Source organism: Cryptomeria japonica, chromosome 9, assembly GCF_030272615.1.
Source record: "Cryptomeria japonica chromosome 9, Sugi_1.0, whole genome shotgun sequence".
Classification (NCBI taxonomy): domain Eukaryota; kingdom Viridiplantae; phylum Streptophyta; class Pinopsida; order Cupressales; family Cupressaceae; genus Cryptomeria; species Cryptomeria japonica.
In genome coordinates, this window is record NC_081413.1 from 393,141,716 (window position 1) to 393,161,543 (window position 19,828).

Genomic DNA, 19,828 nt, shown 5'->3' on the forward strand with positions numbered 1-19,828 from the left:
AAAAAATAAAATTTCTTTCCTTTATTCCAATATTTGTTTCAACTTTTATTTTTCAATACACATTTAAAATGTCTAAAATAAAATAAAAATAAAATATTCACGAAAATAATTCCTAAATTAATTGAATTAATAAAAATTAAGGAATGAACATCAATGCACTTTTTGTCCATGCACAAGTCGGAATTATTTCTTTATTAACATAAAAGAAGTCCTCTAAAACCCTCACACGCAAATTACCATATAATCAAAAGTAGGGTGAAAAATAGATGTTTGAGAGAAGAGAGAGCGCGGGGAGCTATGCTAACCCTTCCTTGAGTTTCTCTGCGTCGTGCTTCAGGGCATCGGCTTGTCTTTCGACCACGCCACTTGCCAAATTTGATCCAACTTCAATCTGGGCATATGTAATAGCACGTTTTTGCTTGATCTTATTCTCAGTAGCTCTCGTTTCTCCCAAAACATAGAAACACGAACAAAACCGTGATCTAATTTCCTCAACCCAGCTATGCATTTTTTTGTTGAAATGTTTTAGCGGAGGCTCATTGGCCCAAGTAAGCCTCTGTTCATGCCGTTTTGATCAACTGGCCCAGCAGATTCACGTAAGTATTTGGTGAGAAGGAATTGAACAACTGAAAAGCAACACCAATTTCACGAAATCGAACATATACCGGCTATAGTCGAGATTCAATGTCTCGGTGCTTCCCGTTCCCGCCTCCTGGATATGAAAATGAAAAGAAGTCAAGTAATGGGGAGCTAGGGCATGTCCACAAGGTTTGTGCCCTACTTCACCTTCTATGGCTTCTCTTTCGATGTTCACTTATCCTAACCCCAATCACTCGTTCGGAACCTCATGATGTATTAACAATATTTTTATTCTCACAATCAATGTTTTCCTGCCCATAATAATGGGATTCGGGTGATCCATGTTGGATGGGTTTAATGCCTGTGAGCCTGATTAAGGATAGGGTTTGGAGTTGAAGGTCTGGCTATCTTAATCCAGTGATTTTGACCTTTGTGTGTCTGTCCTCGAAATCTTTTAGATATTTCTGCAATGCTTGCATTGATTAGGCAGACACGGATTCATATTTGCTCTTTATGTGTAATTTTAGTTACAGGGTTATAAAGTTTATGACGCCAAAGGCCAATCCAGCACTTTTGAATGAGGGTTTTTAAGCTGGTTGGGAAGTGCATTGAGTAATATCTGACAACACAGTTGTAGATTTTTGGCATGTTGGCATATGATGGAATAATACCTATATTAGTACCCTATCTGTGACAGGTTTTGGGTGAATCTTTTTGGTTATTATCGTTGTTATTGAATCCTTACTGGTGCCCGGAAAGAAATTGATAAAAGAACAAAGTCTCAAGCTCTTTTTTTCTACCACTGCCCTAGTTAGCATAAGGGTAATTTGAGCGTTTCCTTAGTTGTTCCTATCCAGGTTTTTGAGTCCACTAGTTTTACAGAATTAGTTCAAATTTACATCCCCAAATGCATATGAACGATATCGAAGCTTCTGAAATATACTGTGCCCTTGTATTTCTGGAGTTCACAAAATTATAATGTTTTAGAGGTAAAGCGACGGCAAAATTTAATGAAAGTTTATCAGTACTTTGGACCTGTAAGGGCTGTGTTGTTGGGGCATACTGAACTAATTGGGTGTCAACTGGTTGCTCGTGTAGCTGTTTCTAATGTGTATTTGAGCTGTGCAAGTGAATTGCTAATGTTTTTTTAATTTACAGATCTATTGCTATCGAATTATCCTGCCTCATGAAATATGGAAAATCTGTAATGTCAAACATATAGAAAATTTGTAATGTCAAACATATGGAAATCCTGTAATGTCAAACATGAGCGCCTAACATTTTTTTACTAGGCTACAAATTGTACATAGAAATTTCTTAAAATACAAGCCTGTGTAAGAACTATGACCGAACAAACTAATGCAGTTGACACTGACTTAATAGGGTTTATATCATTATTGTTCACTTTTGTTGCTGCCTACCTGTTTGTTTGCTCAAATCAGCACAAAAGAAAAGGGAGCTGGGTAAAGATCGTTCCCATATTCTATTGTTTCCCACTTCTTTCTTGTGTCTTGAAAAGGAAAAGACATTTTTTAGATTTTTTGGTACATAGGGTTTTCATGTGTATATATTTTTTTGGGTCTTATCTGTATTTATATACAGTCATTCTCTAAAAATAGTTGGCTTAGGTAGCAGTACCATGGAGGGGTATTCTTAAAACAATTGGGTGGGTCTTATGGATTTTAGAAGGCAAACTTAAAATTGTAAGTTACGAAATTTTAGGAAATTGGTGATCTCATGATTGTTTTTTAGCAACAGCAAACTCAAAGTTTAATGTTAAGAAATTTTAGGAAATTGATGGTCTCATGATTTTTTTAGCAACAGCAAACTCAAAATTTTATGTTAAGAAATCTTAGGAAATTGGTCTCATGATTGTTTTAGCAACAGCAAACTTAAAATTTTATGCCAAGAAATTTTAGGAATTTGATGGTCATGATTTTTTAGCAACAGCAAACTCAAAATTTTATGCTAAGAAATTTTAGTAAATTGGTAGTCTTATGATTTTTTAGCAACCGTTATTTTAAAAAGAAATTAGGTCAAATATTTTCTTAGCAATTGAGGATGCGTGGAAAAATTGCCTGAGCTGGTGGGGAAACTTGCAGCCTCACCTAAGGACTAGAAGCTCCTATTTTTGAGGGTGAGATTCTGATTTACCATGGAGCAGCTTTTTCCTCATCTCGTAAGGCTTCCCATTTTATAAAATGGATCCTGAAGCCCTCTCCAGGGACCACTTAACTTTTGCTACTCTTTGTCTAATGATTTTCTAGTTGTTGCCTCCTTTCTTTGCCTTTTGCAATCCATACGGACCATAATTGGACATTATGAAATTATTTGGGAGTGTCGTTATATGTATTTGTTAAAGCTGTTTGTATTTATAGTTTAACAATATTCTGCCCTTTGATTTTGATTTTGATAACTATATTCTCTTATTTGAACATTTTGAGGTGTTAAAGTTTATGGTAAAGAAAAGATAAGCCTTTAGGGAGATGATTTACGAAGCCCGTTTACTAGTTGAAGTGGAAAGAAGGAAGATGGAGAATCATGCTTGGTTATAGATTGCATGTCCAATTGGATTCTGAGAATGTTTTGGTTCCTTGGTAATAAATAGGCTTTTAGCTAGATTTTGCATGTTTGAAGAGGAAAAAAATCACAGAATTTGATCAGAAAAGAAAAGTGGATTGGCTAAAGCTATTATAGATTTGACTCATCTGCCAGGGCATTCGTACTATCCAGTGTCACACTCCAGTGTCATTACGATAACACTCAAAGAGTGTAAGAGCTGTATTGACAAGGAATTTGAAACAGGGAAGAAGTAAACTGAGTTTTGAGAGTTGGGCTGTGTGATTCCCCTAATGAATAAATTAACTGTAGTTTCCTACTTTTGGTAGATATGCAGTGTCATTACAATAACACTCAAAGAGTGTAAGAGCTGTGTAATATTTACAAGGAATTTGAAACAGGGAAGAAGTAAACTGAGTTTTGAGAGTGGGCTGTGTGATTCTCCTAATGAATAAATTAACTGTAGTTTCCTACTTTTGGTAGATATGCAACCGGTAATTTTGCAAGGCCTTTGATCATAGTTTAAAAACTTGGCGATTTGACAAAACCTGGCAAATTAGAAAAGTGCTGAAATTCCTCGAAACACAATTTCATGTAAAATATATAATTACACAACGCATCAAATGAGTTTTCTGTAAAACATCGGGGAAGTGTTTTTTACTGGATTTGAATACAAAAAGAGTACAATATAGCATCAACTTGTGATGCAACAATCGATAAATATGTTATGTATTATCATCAATGTCGATAAATAATTATATATCCATGGATGTTGCAAGAATTTACAATTTTGAAGTTCAATATTATCATTTGCCATGTAGTTATTCAATCCAACATCTATTGCTTTTGCTGCAATTTTTATTCTTGCGTCTCAAAATCAACAATCTTGTCTATCCAAGTCGATTGGCTCGTGAACTGTTGAAGTTATAGCTGCGATAGAGATCTAAGATTCATGCTATCTCTGGTCTTCTTCTATACTTTATGTTCCCAAGTTGATGCTGTGTTTGTTTTCATATATTTTTCATGTTCGAGAGATGCTCTGTTGGTTCGGAGTATTACTTGAGCATATCTATTTCCTCTCCGACGTCTTTCATTTATTTCATATCGCAATCTTCTATATTATTATTTTGTCTTCGTCTTGGTGGCTTCCGTTACCTTTATCTATCTTGTACCGCTTCAATGGCTTCTGTTTTCCTTTTGAAATTCTTCATTGTATATCTAAATGCTATGGTGGCTGTCGGTGAGATATCTATCACTATGTGGCTGTCGGTGACTTTTCCTCTACCATCGTGGAGTCTTTTTCACATGCTATCCGATTCATCATATAGTTTGCTCTTCTATTTTCGTCAAGCTTCTTCTTCTTCTGCAGATTGATAATCAAATTGCTGGCTTATCATTTTTGTCTGGTAGCAAGTCAAGAGTGATGTGTATGGATTCTGTCAGAACAGTAATATTATATGTTTTCTGTGTTCAGAGTTTTCAGACTTCATGAAGTCTTATAGAATGTATATGAGATGTATCGTTTGACTTCTTTGTCATGATTAATTTGAAGGTTGTGATTGATAGTAACCTGAAACTATCAATAATTGTATTCATTTTCAAAGATATAATAAAATTCATTTGAGTGGGTTGGGTTTTTCACGCTCAGGTGGAGGGTTTAGTTTTCTGCGATCTATTTATTCTGGTTCAAATTTAACATGGTATCAAAGCGGGTTTAGAAGATTGATCCAGAACCAGTATCTTTCAGTTCTTTATTTCTTTCTTTTGTTTGCCTAAGTTATTCATAATGGTAAACGGATTGAAAGTAGAATATATACTAGATGGGTCATCAAATTTCTCTTCTTGGAAATTTAGAATTCTGATTACTCTAGAAGAGAATGATCTCCTTGACTATGTCTCGAAAGATGTAGAAGAACCTTCTGTTGATGCAGAGAAAGTTCAATGGAGAAAGAATAGGACCATGGCTAAGAAAATTCTGATTGATTTTGTTAAGGATCATTTGGTTCCTATCATCTCTAAGTTGGATTCAACTAAGGAAATGTTTCAGACCCTAAAGAATCTTTATGAATCCAACAACACTAGCAGAGCTCTAGCCCTGAGGCGTCAACTGCGGCATGTGAAAATGGCTAGAGGAGAATCTGTTGCTTCTTATTTCATGAAAATTTCAAAGTTAAAAGATCAGCTTAGTGCAATTGGAGATACTTTTGTTGATAAAGACTTGGTGATGCTAGCTATGAATGGACTTCCCAACTCTTGGGAATCCTTCATTCAAGGAATTAGTGGAAGAGATGAACTTCCTAAGTTTGATAGATTGAGAGCAGATTGCCTTCAGGAATAATGCAGACAAGAAGCTAGAGGCAATAGTCGCAAATCTCATCATGAAGATGATCATGTGCTAGCTGCTCACACATCTAAGGGGAAAGGAAAGAAAGGTAACCTCAAAAGATTTAGAGATAAGAATTTTGAGTCTGTCCGTGATGCCAAGAAAAAGAGGAAGGACCTTTCTAGAATTCAGTGCTTCAGATGTGACAAATTTGGTCACTTTTCCAAAGATTGTGTATCGAGGTCAAAGCCTCAAGCAGTTGCTGCAAATGTTGAGAATCCTTCTCCTCAAAGAGAGTCAAGTGAAAATTTTGAGGGATTATTGTTTATTTCTGCACTTTCTAGTAATGTTCCTACTAACAGTGATACGTGGTTGATAGATAGTGGAGCATCTCATCATATCACTGGTTATTGTGAGCATCTTTCAAACTTGAAAGAAAAAGACTCTCATCTTCAAGTTATCATTGGTAATGATGCTTGCTATTCTGTGAAGGGTACCGGTTCTACTTCTTTTCAGTTGGACTTTGGTATTCCTCTTCATTTAAGTGATGTACTGTTTGTTCTTGGTATTAAGAGGACTCTGATTTCTATTTCAGCATTAGAGGACAAAGGTTATCATGTTGCTTTTGTTGATGGAAAAGTACTTGCTTGGAAGAAGAACTCAAGTATTCAATCAACTTGTGTTATTGGTGTTCGTCATGATAGTCTTTACAAACTTTCAACTCATCTCATTCAAGTCTTAGCTCATGATTCTTCAAGTTCTAGTGAGTTGTGGCATAAAAGATTTGGGTCATTTCAATTTCAGAACTTTGTCTTCAATGGAGAAGGTTGTCATTGGTCTTTGCAAGGGGTGTGCTTTAGGTAAGAACATTAAGAGTACCTTTCACAGTAGTGAAAGTAGGGCAAAGGCTATTCTAGAATTAATTCATTCTGATTTATGTGGACCTATGTCAGTTGCTTCACTTAGTGGTTTTTGGTTGAGATATCAGTTCTTGGGGAAAAAGGCTGGGTCCGGGTCTTGGTTCTTGCCCGGTCCTGGTCTGAGCTTGGTTCTCCTTGGGTTCCACCTGGGTCTTGCATGGCAGGACTCATAGAGAACCCAACCACCTGGGTAGGACCTGGGTGGAACCCATGGAGAACCCAGGCAGATCCGAGAGAACCAAGGTCCGTGGGTTCCCAAAAACAGGGCCCACGGATCATAAAAGTCAAAAAAACAATTAAAAAACAGCTATGTATCATTTATCTGTTATCATTTATGTATCATTGTATGGGAAAGTTACATTGTATGTTTCATATTTGTATGTTTGAATATATATAATTTTGATGTTTGAACATATATATTATATATGGCATGTATATATATATATATATAATTAAAAAATATGTGTACGGACGTACTCGTACCCAAGATTTTTTTTTTTTTGCTGAATCCGCGAATCCGTATCCGTACTCGAATTGGTAACTTAGGTTTTTGGTATTATGTCACCTTCATTGATGATTTTTCACGGAAGTGTTGGATTTACTTTCTTAAGTCTAAAGAGTCTGATGAAGTGCTGTCTAGATTTAAAAAGTTCAAAGCTCTAGTTGAAAATTTATCTAACAAGAAAAGAAAAGTTCTTAGATCTGATAATGGAGGAGAATATGTTTTTGGTGTTTTTCACAACTTTTGTGTTGAAGCTGGGATTAAGAGGGAGTTTTGTGTCCCTTACCCCATGTCCCCATGCGGTTGCTTATGAACATTTTCTGCTTAAATTTAAGCAACCATAGTGTTCCCATGCAAAATTTTAATTAGCAAAAAATGATAAATTGGAATCTTCCCCTATTTTGGTGGAGCAACAACTGCTTAAAAAATGAAAATAAGCTTTGAAAAAAAGGGGGGGCTAGAAATAAGCAATGGCTGCTTATTGAAAAAACTAAAAAAACTGACATGTGGCTTTGCCATATTTTTTTCCTCTCCTTTTTTATTGCCCTACAATTTTGCCTACAAATTTTATTTGCAAAAATATTTCTAATAATTTCATTTACAAAAATAATTTAAGAAGATTGCATAAAAGTAAGCAGCAACTTTACTTTCCATGGGTCCACTTGCTCCACAAATTACTCCTCAAAAAGTTGAGCAGCTGCTGCTAACCAAAATAAGCTAAGCAACAGCATGGGAACATGCCCTTATAATCCTCAACAAAACGGTGTGGCTAAAAGAAAGAATAGGACAATTGTTGAGGCAGCGAAGGCTATGATTCATGACCAAAGTCTTCAAACATTTCTTTGGGCCGAGGCTTGCAGGACAACAATTCACATTTAGAATTGTAGTCCTCATCAGATTCTAGACAACTTGAGTCCAGAAGAAGCTTTTATAGGTGTCAAACTAGATGTTAGTTATTTCAAAATCTTTGGATGCCCTGTTTATATTCATGTTCCAAAAGAGAAAAGAACTAAATTAGAACCTTTAGGCAAGAAAGGCATCTTTGTTGGCTATAGTGAATCTTCAAAAGCATATAGAATCTACATTCCAGGTCAAAAACAGATTGAAATCAGGAGGGATGTTTCTTTTGATGAAGATGTAGCTTGCAAGAAATCCAAAGAGTCTAACTTGGAATCTGATGAAGATTTTGAGCATCCTCAAGATATAGATATAGCCGATCCAAATCTATCTTAAGACATTCAGAGGGAGTATATTGATTTAGAAGATCCTGCTGATTCAGCTGATCCAATTGATTCAGTTGACTCTATAGTTACAACAACAGGTCCTAGTAATAGTTCAGCTCATAAGAAAAGAATTTTGTGGGCTAGGCACACTATGGAAGAGGCTGAAAAATATGCAGCCCCTCGTGGTACTTTCAGGGAAAGTAAGAGGCCTCATAAGTTTGCTGGTTATGTATCCTTGATGAGTCACATTATAGCATCCGAGCCTTCCAGTGTTGAAGAGGCTTTAAATCAGCAAGTGTGGAAGGATGCTATGATGGAGGAATATCAATCTATTATGAAAAATGATGTATGTGAGATTGTTCCAAGGCCTAAAAACAAATAAGTGGTTTCTTCTAAGTGGTTGTTCAAAATCAAACACGCAGGTGATGGGAGTATAGAAATGTACAAGGCCAGATTTGTAGCTAGAGGTTTTTCACAAAAGGAAGGCATAGATTACGAAGAAACCTTTGCACCTGTAGCATGATACATTTCTATCAGGACCATCAAAGCTGTTGCAGCTGTTAAGGGTTGGAAGCTTCATCAAATGGATGTGAAAACAACCTTCTTGAATGGTATAATTGAAGAGGAGGTTTATATTGAGCAGCCAAAGGGTTTTGTTATTCATGATAGAAACTCACATGTATGCAGGCTGAAAAAGGCCTTATATGGCTTCCTTAAACAAGCGGCTTGTGCTTGGTATGAGAGGATAGATCACTATCTTTTGAGCTCGGGCTTCCTAAAGAATGATGCTGATCCAAATTTATACTTCAAGGTATGTAATGACAAAGTGCTGATTTTAGTGCTATATGTTGATGATTAATTTCTAATTGGTAATGATGATCTCATTGTCAAATGCAAGGAGGAGTTAGCTTCAGAATTTGAAATGAAAGATCTTGGTTTGTTGCATTATTTTTTTGGACTTGAGGTATTGCAAAGTTCAAATGGAATTATATTGAGTCAAGGTAAATATGTGTTGATATTTTGAAGAGGTTTGGTATGTTAGAATGTAAATCTATGGTGACTCCTATGGAAACAAATCTGAAAAAGTTACATGAGGTTGCAACTACTTCAGATTTAGTAGATCCTACTATGTATCGACAATTAATTGGTTCTTTAATGTATTTGGTTAACACAAAGCCTGATATATGTTGTGCTGTTAACACTTCAAGTCAGTTCATGTGTGAACCAAGACAGATTCACCTTGTGGCAGCCAAACACATACTGAGATATGTTCGTGGTACAAGGGGATATGGTTTAAAATATTCCTCATGTGTAGAGTTGAACTTACAGGCGTTCTCTAATTCAGATTGGTCAGGTTGTGTGCCTGACAGGAAGAGCACTTCAGGATGTTGTTTCAGCGTAGGTTCAACCATGATTTCCTGGTGCAGCAGGAAACAATCTTGTGTTGCTCAGAGTACAACTGAAGCAGAATATGTTGCAGCTTGTGTGGCTGCAAGAGAAACTGTGTGGATTCACAAATTGCTTGTAGGATTGTTTGGGCAGCCCTTGGAACCTACAGTGATTCTTTATGATAATCAAAGCTGTGTGAAGCTTTTGGTTAATCCAGTTTTTCATGATAGAACCAACCATGTGGAAATAAAATATCATTACTTGAGAGATATGGTTCAAAGGAAAGCAGTTGAGCTCAAGTACATTTGCACAAAAGAGCAAATAGTAGACATTCTCACCAAGCCGCTTTCAAGAGTGAAGTTTTGTTACTTCCAAGATAAGCTTGGCATTGTGGAGAATGAAGCTCTTGCTGAGTCTCAACTCCATTGATTTTTTGCTTATTGCTAACGAGTTCTTCTCTGGGAGAGAAGTTCAAGGTGAAATGCCTTATTAACGAGTTCTTCTCTGCGAGAGAAGTTCGAGGTGAAATCCCTTGTTCCACCCTTTGGGAGTAGCTGTGGTGGAAGTCATGTGCATGACTTTATGTTTTTTTTTATTTCTGTTTTCATTCACCCTCTAGGAGTAGCTATGGTGAATATTGTTATGCTGGATAACAATTTTTATTGAATAAAATCTGTGATGATACTCTGTTGACTTTCTTTGATTGCAGCTGTATGTATCTATCATGAGATGACGAAATGAAGATCTCTCTCTTGCTAAGATGGAGTGAAGTTATAGCTGCGATAGAGATCTAAGATTCATGCTATCTTTGGTCTTGTTCTATACTTTATGTTCCCAGGTTGATGCTGTGTTCATATTCATATATTTTTCATGTTTGAGAGATGCTCTATTGGTTTGGAGTATTACCCGAGCATATCTATTTCCTCTCCGACGTCTCTCATTTATTTCATATTGCAATCTTCTATATTATTATTTTGTCTTCATCTTGGTGGCTTCCGTTACCTTTATCTATCTTGTACCGCTTCGATGGCTTCCATTTTCCTTTCGAAATTCTTCATTGTATATCTAAATGTTATGGTGGCTGTCGGTGACTTTTCCTCTACCATCGTGGAGTCTTTTTCACATGCTATCCGATTCATCATATAGTTCGCTCTTCTATTTTCGTCAAGCTTCTTCTTCTTCTGCAGATTGATGATCATATTGCTGGCTTATCATTTTTGTCTTGTAGCAAGTCAAGAGTGATGTGTATGGATTCTGTTAGAACAGTAATATTATATGTTTTCTGTGTTCAGAGTTTTCAGACTTCATGAAGTCTTATAGAATGTATATGAGATGTATCGTTTGACTTCTTTGTCATGATTGATAGTAATCTGAAACTATCAATAATTGTATTCATTTTCAGGTGGAGGGTTTTCCCAGGATAAGTTTCTTGTGTTTGTGTTGTTCTTAAGTTTAGTTTTCTGCTATCTATTTATTTTGCAAGGCCTTCGATCATAGTTTAAAAACTTGGTGATTTGACAAAACCTGGCAAATTAGAAAAAGTGCTGAAATTCCTCAAAACACAATTTCATGTAAAATATATAATTACACAACGCATCAAATGAGTTTTCTGTAAAACATTGGGGAAGTGTTTTTTACTGGATTTGAATACAAAAAGAGTACAATATAGCGTCAACTTGTGATGCAACAATCGATAAATATGTTATGTATTATCATCAATGTCCATAAATAATTATATATCCATGCATGTTACAAGAATTTACAATTTTGAAGTTCAATATTATCATTTGCCATGTAGTTATTCGATCCAACATCTATTGCTTTTGCTGCAATTTTTATTCTTTCGTCTCAAAATCGACAATCTAGCACATGAATTAGATGTCATCCAAGTCGATTGGCTCGAGAACAATTGTGTCTTCAAGCTTTTTAGTTTCTGCCATGAAATTATAGCGGAGGGCTCTTACTTTATCTAGTGATTAAAACATTTTTTCTCAGCCAGTCAGAAATCAGTTGAAATCATTGCTAACATAGTTAATGAAGATTAGAGTTTGAAACATGCGCAGAAATTTGGTGGAATATTATTGGCCTGTGTTTATGGCAGCAGAGAATTATCCCCCGATGCAAGAGAATACGTAAATTTCCAGGTCTAAAATTAATGATGGCTGCAATTTAGTTCTGCCAATTTTCTGACTCTGCAGTCTCTACCGCCTCTGATGCTGCTCCAGTCCTTGCTGCTATTTCTGTCCACCCCTGTCTCTGCATTTGCATCCATCTCTGTATCACCCCTGGTGCATTGCTCCCAGGAACGAGTGAGAATCCCAGCTACATAGTTCTACCACTTCCGGGAGGAACATATGTGGGCAATCCTAGGAACAAATATTGTAGTTGTGAATGTTAAAAGACAGTCAACAATAGCTCTGTGAATGGCATTTTTAACAATGAAGCCAAGTATTTAGATGAATGCAAGATATTTTGGTGGGCAAAATAATCATTTTGAATGCATATTTACAAATTTGTAATTTGTCTTTTTTAATAATCACTTAACATTGATATTTGTTTTCCTTGCTTGCCACTTTTCTTTGTTATTAAAAAAAATAGTCTGAATTGCAGAGATAAAAATTATAATTATAAAGCAACTTTGATATTAGAATATTGTAGAAACGTATGGACATACTTGTTCAAACTACGTCCTGAATTCCTACAGCTGGTTGTGTTTGTGTTGGTCGTTGACAATTACAACTGTAATGCAGCTTTGATATCAGAATATCATAAAAGCTTATGTTCATATTTGTTTCATCTGCCCCCTGAATTCCTTCAGCTGGTGGTCTTTGTGGTGGAGTGTCTGCTGTTTCTGTTGAGACCTTCTCCTAATTAAAAAGCAGTCTCTATCAGTTTCAAAATTTAGAAACTACAAAGCAGACAAATCTTAAAATTGCAGAGCCTACAATTATAACTAAAAAGCAACTTTGCTATCAGAATATTGTAAAAATGTTTGGAAATACTTGTTTCATCTCTTCTCTCTCTCTCTCTCTCTCTCTCTCTCTCTATCTATCTATCTATCTATATATATATATATATCAGCTGCTCCAGTTAAAGCATTTAGCAGATATAAATCTTCAAAACATTACTTTACTTTCATCTCTTACCTGACATGGGAGTCACTGAGCCAAGTAATTTTTTAATAATACAAGCTGTATCAAATGGATTTGACCGTTCTACTGGAGAAAAGAGATCACTGTAGGCTCTATCTACTGAAACGCCTGCTTGGAAATATGTACTCTTAAAGAGATTAAAATATAAAACTTACATGCTCTGTGCAACTTCACAATGATTCTTGACAGAGTCCGTTGCTATGTCTAAAAATGTTGGATCAATATTTAGGTTTTCTTTAGAAGAAGTTTCAATATTCTGGATGAGATGGATATTTAACATTGAACGGTTTCTTTAAAAGGAAATGACTAAATACAGACACAGAATGGAAATTTATCAATGCTTATTCCTGTTAATTTCCACAACTTAAGCTTGATGCAGCCAACCAATTGAGAAAAGCAATAAGCACCTACTATCGGCATCTTCAATCGATGCACATTAGAAGAATTGTATAAAGTTTATGCCAAGTTGCTGCTTAAGCTTTCTATTTCTGCCATGATACCGTGCACAACTGCGATGTTACAAGTTTGTCATCAACAAAACAAAACAAACACAAAACCATTCTTGCACTCTTCGGCAGGAACTTCGCTACTCAGCAGCACTTGTTGTGTGAAGGTGAAGGTTGGATTGTATGAAGATGAGGTCATTCAGGGACTTATATGTCAATTTTGTTGCCCTTTTTGCCTTGAATGGCCTTAGACAAGCTCTAGTTGTGTTGACATCCAAAAGTGCTATAAGGTTGAGACAAGATTTTGAAGGCTTAACTTTTGAAGATTTTGGATTTTTTGCCCCAATCTTCCTCCAAGCATTTGCAAAGAAGGCATTTATAAGTTTGTAAGTAAGCAATAATTGTACACAACAAAGATTGAAAGTTCAAAGTTAAAACAAAGTGAAGAAGTTTGAGATTATTTGTCAGTTGTTACTTGGGTGGATCTCCCTTGGATAGGTAGTGGCAACAAAAAGAGCCCCCCTTGAGGTTGACTATACGTTTGTAACTCAAACAATTAGGTTTTTGATCTCAACCTTAGGCATCATCCTCTCATTGTGTGTTGAGAGGCCCTCCATGATTTCTTTTTAGGTTGACTATACATTTGTAACTCAATAAATAATTGGGTTTTTGATCTTGACCCTAGGCATCAACCTCTCATTGTGTGTTGAGAGGCCCTCCATGATTTCCCCATCAATATCTTTGAAGTCATTTGAAAAGAAATTTAGGGGTTGAGGTGGTACTCCATCGTATGAATGAGTTGGTGGTGTTGATTGTTCCACCTTTGATCGATGATGTATCAAATGAGTTTAAATTTCGCTTTGTCCCTTTGCAACAGTTTTGGATTGCCCCTGTGATTCCATCCAAGGCCCTATAAATATAATCTATTGCATTTTGCTTTCTATTCAATAAGTACAAAATCCTTTTAAAATGCTGCAATACCTACAAACAAGTTAAAACTACAATTGAAAATAAAATTTTAAAAAACTAACAATCTATTTAATTAGAATTCAGAATTGTGAAATTAAAGTATACAATTTAGAACCTAATTTAACATTTGAAGTTACCTTATCATTGCAGCTATCTTCACAAAGTCATTATCAAAACGTGTTTTTGTGACTCTCTCCATCAGCTTTCTTTGAATATGAAAAGACCAACCATGCTTTTGGCTCACATACATCTGTTACAAATATATCATCTTACTACAAATGCTTTGCAAGGTGAGGAAATTAGTTTCAAACCAACCCACTCACACAAGGTAGCCAAAGTTGATTGTAGATGTATGTGGTGGTGTTCCTAGTGCCTTCCATGATGGGTTTCACCAAATCAAGTTTTCCCAGTTATAGTGAATGGTTTTCTGATTATAACAACATGAAGATGATTTGTTTCATCTCCCGAGTCATTTTCTTTCCTGCTGTAACAGACTAGTCCAAATGTAAGATGAGGGCTTTAGAACTTGCCTTTGGAAAGCCAAGCCCAATGAGGTTGAAGCTTGCAAGGAAATAGTCATCAGAGTCCTTAAGTCATGATATATGTAGAGTGAGTATTGCTGTTATAGTTGAGAGTAGAGTTCAGAGAAAGAGTGTCTCTGTTATTGGAACAAGCATAAAGGTTGATGTAAGTTTTCCTATTTGATGTAATCAATTTTTTCAGAATTAATGAAGAATATCAGTTTTGGCATTATTAACATGTGTGTGTCTTGCTTCCATTGTACTCTCATTCGATGAGTGCTTGATGTTTTTTCATTTGACCCTTGCTCACGACATAAAATTTCTACATAGCTTTCTATCAACTACACCATAAAAACCTTTGTTGCTGGTTTGAGATTTGGGTTTGACAGTTTTGCAAATTTTGCCTCCATGTTCAGTATGGATGGGTTTGGCATGTACAATATGCTTGTACATGCATGTGTGCATACACACGTACACATGTGCGATCACACACAGAGGGGGGCAAAATGCTGCTTTTTCATCTGGTGCGGCCCATAACAATTTCTTCATTTTACTTTCTAAATCAGAGCAGCTGTTTGTGGGCAGCAGCCACAAGTGGGGTAAAGGGGCAGCACCACTTCCAGGGTCTGCATGCAGCACCCGAACTAATGCTTTTGAGGCCATAAAGGCCATCTTTTATAATTTTACCACTTTTAACCAAGCCCAAATTAAGGTTTTTGAGGCCACTGGGATCTTCATTGTATATGCCATTTTTAGTAATTTTGACCGCTTTTAACCAAGCCCCTAATTCTTCAAAAAATGCGCTTTTAGGGATAGTTAGGTTTCGTTTTCTTTTCTTTTAATTTTTTTCAAAAAAAATCCCGTGGGTCCTCCATTGATTCACCCTTGTGCTGCCCTGGTTTGTGCTAGTCTTCTATTATTTAGACAATGATTGTTTCTTGCTTATTTGAACATATGTTCATAATTTTTGAACATCATTACTTTTTTAATAGTTATGTATGGATGATCAAGATACCAATAAGCAACTGCTTGTGAAGTTTTCTTATCCATATTATATCTGGTTAGATTGTTATGTGAGTATGGCATCCTTTGCTATATGCATTCTCCTGCATGCTATTTTATAGTTCTATTGCCATTTTATGTGCTTCTGATTGGATTTATGAATTTATTTTGTAAAAAAATAAATATATCTTGTATCATGTCTCTGAATCAGAATTGTTGACAATGTTTTTGTACTGTTGCGTGTAGAAGATTAAGCGCAAGCACAAAAAGGAGAAGAAAGAGAACAAAAAAGAAGAGAGAAAGGATGAAGACCAAGTTAATAGCTTGATAGAAAAGAAGGATAAGAAGCACAAGCATCGCAAGCACAAAAAGGATAAGAAAAAAAGTAGGCACGGAGAACATGAATTTGAGGATATTAAGAGAGTTGGTCTCGCACATGATAGCCCCACAAGGAGAGAGAAGGTGTCGTTTAAATTTATTGAGAGAGAAAGACCAGGTACAGGGAGTTGTAACAAAGTCGACATAGCACACAGTGAAGTATCAAGACAAATAAATGATGAGATAAGAGAAAATGGCATGGGAGGGGAACAAAAACTGGACAAGGATAGGGACAATAGCGATCGCAATGTGAGGAAGAGGAAGGAGATGGACACAAACTTTTTTGTTGGTCTTGGGGATGCAGAGGATAGCTTTAATAAAAGAGAGACCGTTGGGATAAAATTTGTTGATAGGGAGAGACTAGGAAATGGGAAGTATGTCAAGATTGATCTATCAGAGAGGGAAGAATCAAGACTACACAATTGTAAAATAGGTGGTAATGGCATGGAAAAGGACCAGAAAACTGGCAAGGATGGGGGTAAGAGTAATGGCAAAGTGAGGAAGGGTAAGGAGATTGACACGGAGTCTTCTTTACATAACGGAAATGTGCAGGAGATTCCCAAGAAAAGAGAGGCACTCTCTATTAAATTTGTTGAGAGAGAGAGACCATGCAATGGTAAATGTGACAAAATCGATCTATTGGACAACCAGAAATTTCTCACAGATAGGGATGATAATAATGGCATCGTGAGGAAGAGGAATGAGATCAACACAAACTCTTCTTCACATGGTGAGTTATTTATTTGTTGTTTTCTTCTTCTTTTGTAACCATGGTCTTCATGGCTAGATCCCATTTCTTTATTTGACTCGCTTATCTGAAGTAGAGTGTAAGATGTCTTGTCCATTAGCCAATCTTCTAAACTGGCAAAAGGAGATTCAATTAAAGTCATGTGATTTCCACAGTCCATAATGTTGACAATATTTGTTTCTGGATTGTACTGTGTAAAATTTTTCATCATCGACGTTTCCGATCAAACAACATGATCCATCATCAGGATGAAAGCATAGTGTGCTTTCATCCTGATGATGGATCATGTTGTTTGATCCAAAACATTGATGATGAAAGAATGGATCATGTTGTTTGATCCAAAACATTGATGATGAAAGAATTTACACAGTGCAATCCAGAAACAATATTGTCAAAAGGAGATTCAGTCAAGAATTTTCTCTTTCACCATATGCAATTCATTAACGATGGTGCTTTTCTGTGCTTTGACAATATGAAATAAGGAAATCAGCCTTGGGTCCATTTGCCTGTGCTTACGGACAAGGACAAATGGTCTACTAAGCACTTACAAACTACATTTGCAAAGGAGGTTTGCTCTGATATTGGGAGAACAGCACAAGAGGCGAAAACTCTTCTTGTTGAATGCATATCTATGAGTCATGTTCAGAACGCAAGCAACCATGCTCTTGGGAAAAGTGTTGATAGTACAAGTTTCCATCCATCATTATCTGGGAGGGATAAGCGGTCTCTTAAGAGCCTTCGAACTACATTTACCAAGGAGCTTTCCTTTAATACTGGTAAAGTAGCGCAAGAAGTTAAAAATAGTCCCGTGGAATGCATACTTAAGACTAGACTTGAAGAGGCAAGCAATGCGTCTTTTGAGGAATGTATCGCAAGTACAAGTTGTCATCCAATTTTTTCTGGCAAGGACAAGCAGTTCAATAAGTGTCCTCAAGCTGCATGTGCTGAGGAGGTTCATTCTGATGGTGGGAATAAATTGCAAGATTCAAAAGATTGTGCTGTTGAATGCTTACCTGAGAGTAGGATCCAGTTTGCCAGCAATGCTGCTCTTGAGAAGTGTGCTGCTAGTACAAGTAGTCATCTGTCATTTTCTATCAAGGACAAACGATCCATTAAGTGCCCTCAAACTGCATTTCCTGAGAAGGTTCTATTTGATAGTGGGAGAATAGGGCAAGAGGCAAATGGAGTTGGTGTTGAATGCAAACCCGGGAGTAGAGTCCAGGAGGCAAGCACTGCTACTCTACAAAAGTGTGTTACTAGTACAAGTTGCTTTCGATCATTTTCTGGGAAGGATTGTGAAAGGAATGGTGGGGCAGATTGCAAGACAACTTCTCATTTTATTGGGCATTCACATGGTACTACTGAAGCTGTTGATGTTGTTCCTTCAGGGAGCAGGGCAGATTGCAAGACGAAGTCACATTTTATTGGGCCTTCACATGGTACTTCTGAAGCTGTTGATGTTATTCCTTCAGGGAACAGGGCAGATTGCAAGACAACTTCACATTTTATTGGGCCTTCACATGGTACTACTGAAGCTGTTGATGTTGTTTCTTCAGGAAGCAGGGCAGATGAACACATCCTGGATGTAAAATATTTTCACTGTTTACCACCAAAGCCAGGTTGCTCTGATTTGGATGATCAAGCTTGGCTCTTTCTGAGTAATGGCCGAAAACCCAAGGCTACAGAAAAGTTTGATCATGCATCAAATGTATGGGATCGGTTACTGGTCTTGCAACCCAGCAATACATATGCGTTGCCTTACGTTACTCCATTCTGAGATTACTATCATCCAGATCCTATCGAAATCAATTTTGTGGTTGGGTTTTCCTTCCAATTCAATACAAGCTTGAATGATTTCTGCCGATCTTTCTCGTGACCTTACCACATTATTCAGTAGAATATTTAACTCTGATATGTTAGATATCCATATAATCTTATATGAATCCAAAAGCACTCTTAGATATTATATAATCTTGTAAATTTGCTGGAGCATGGTTTTGGGGACCGGGTGCATATCAATCTTTAACTTCAAAGTTTAAATGCCCTTTCAAATTACATTGTACAGACATTAACAATTCTTTGAATACTGATCACATTTTTTCTCCTCTACATTTTGACTCGCAAAGTATCCTACGACAAGGTGGGTCTAGATTAGAATGTACCACAATTTTTTCGAGGTGTACTATATATGTGACTGTAATATTGTAAACATACATGTATGTCATTTTAATTTCCAATCTCAGATTGATTTTAGTATGCTTACAAGTAAAAGTTAAAAAATTATGCTTGTTGGGTTTCCTTTTAGATTAATGCTTTAGCTGCATCTACTCAGATTGTGCTTCCTGTCAATGGTATTTTTGACATCAGTAATCAACTAATATGGGGGTGCTTCCATTCTCGGTATTCATGTATCTGCTTTTTGGCATTTTCTTGTTTGTTAGTAATTTGATTACGTATTTCCTTAGTAATTTGTAGAAAAAAAATGAGAATATATATTGTCTGAGAGGAAATGGTCTTTCCCGCTACTGCACGCGTCAGTTTGAAGAAGCAAACAGACAATTGGTTAAATTGTGCTTTTATTATACTTGATTATCATTTTTGGTTATGAGACGAATAGTTAATGATCGTCAGTATGGTATAGAAACCTGGCCATACAGAAACGATATTAATTGTGAGCAATTCAGATGACAGAATTAGGGGTGCAACAACTTCAATCACCTAATCGTATATCCTTCAAATTGGGAGAGCTTGGCAAAGGGTTTTACTAAAAAATTTAGCAATTAGATGGGTTACGTAAACCAAAGATCTTTCTATAGTATGGTTTATTCACTTGTGGATTAAATAAAAAGAGTTAAAACAGGCAGCCTGCGTAGCTAGCAAACACCTGTACACAATGTACAATGCGGGGAGTCTAAGTGTGCTCCCTATTTATCCTAACCAAAAACAGTGTGGTTTCTACTTTCTTTTTATCAGCCAAAAAGAACAAATTAATAATGAATAAATTCTTCAAAAGAAAGCCACGAAAAACTGCTTTAAAGTAGCTGCATAGGACGTCTCGAGATCAGAAACAATCCGACAAGCTAGGCTATAAATAGAGCAATAAAGATTAACTGTTAA

General features: G+C 36.3%; 1 protein-coding gene across 2 annotated transcripts; it reads left to right on the plus strand.

Annotated features, from left to right (window-relative positions):
* The first annotated feature begins 238 nt into the window (after positions 1–238).
* LOC131072973 (uncharacterized) lies at positions 239–18,820 on the plus strand. 2 transcript variants are annotated; one of them, XM_058009301.2, is made up of 3 exons: positions 239–768; positions 15,835–16,693; positions 17,194–18,820. In XM_058009301.2, exons 1-3 carry the CDS (start codon positions 685–687, stop codon positions 18,486–18,488), a joined length of 2,238 nt encoding a protein of 745 aa, XP_057865284.2. In that variant the 5' UTR covers positions 239–684; the 3' UTR covers positions 18,489–18,820. The 2 variants fall into 2 exon arrangements, with proteins under 2 accessions (XP_057865284.2, XP_057865277.2); XM_058009294.2 differs by having other exon boundaries at positions 240–768; positions 15,832–16,693.
* The last annotated feature ends 1,008 nt before the right edge of the window (positions 18,821–19,828 follow it).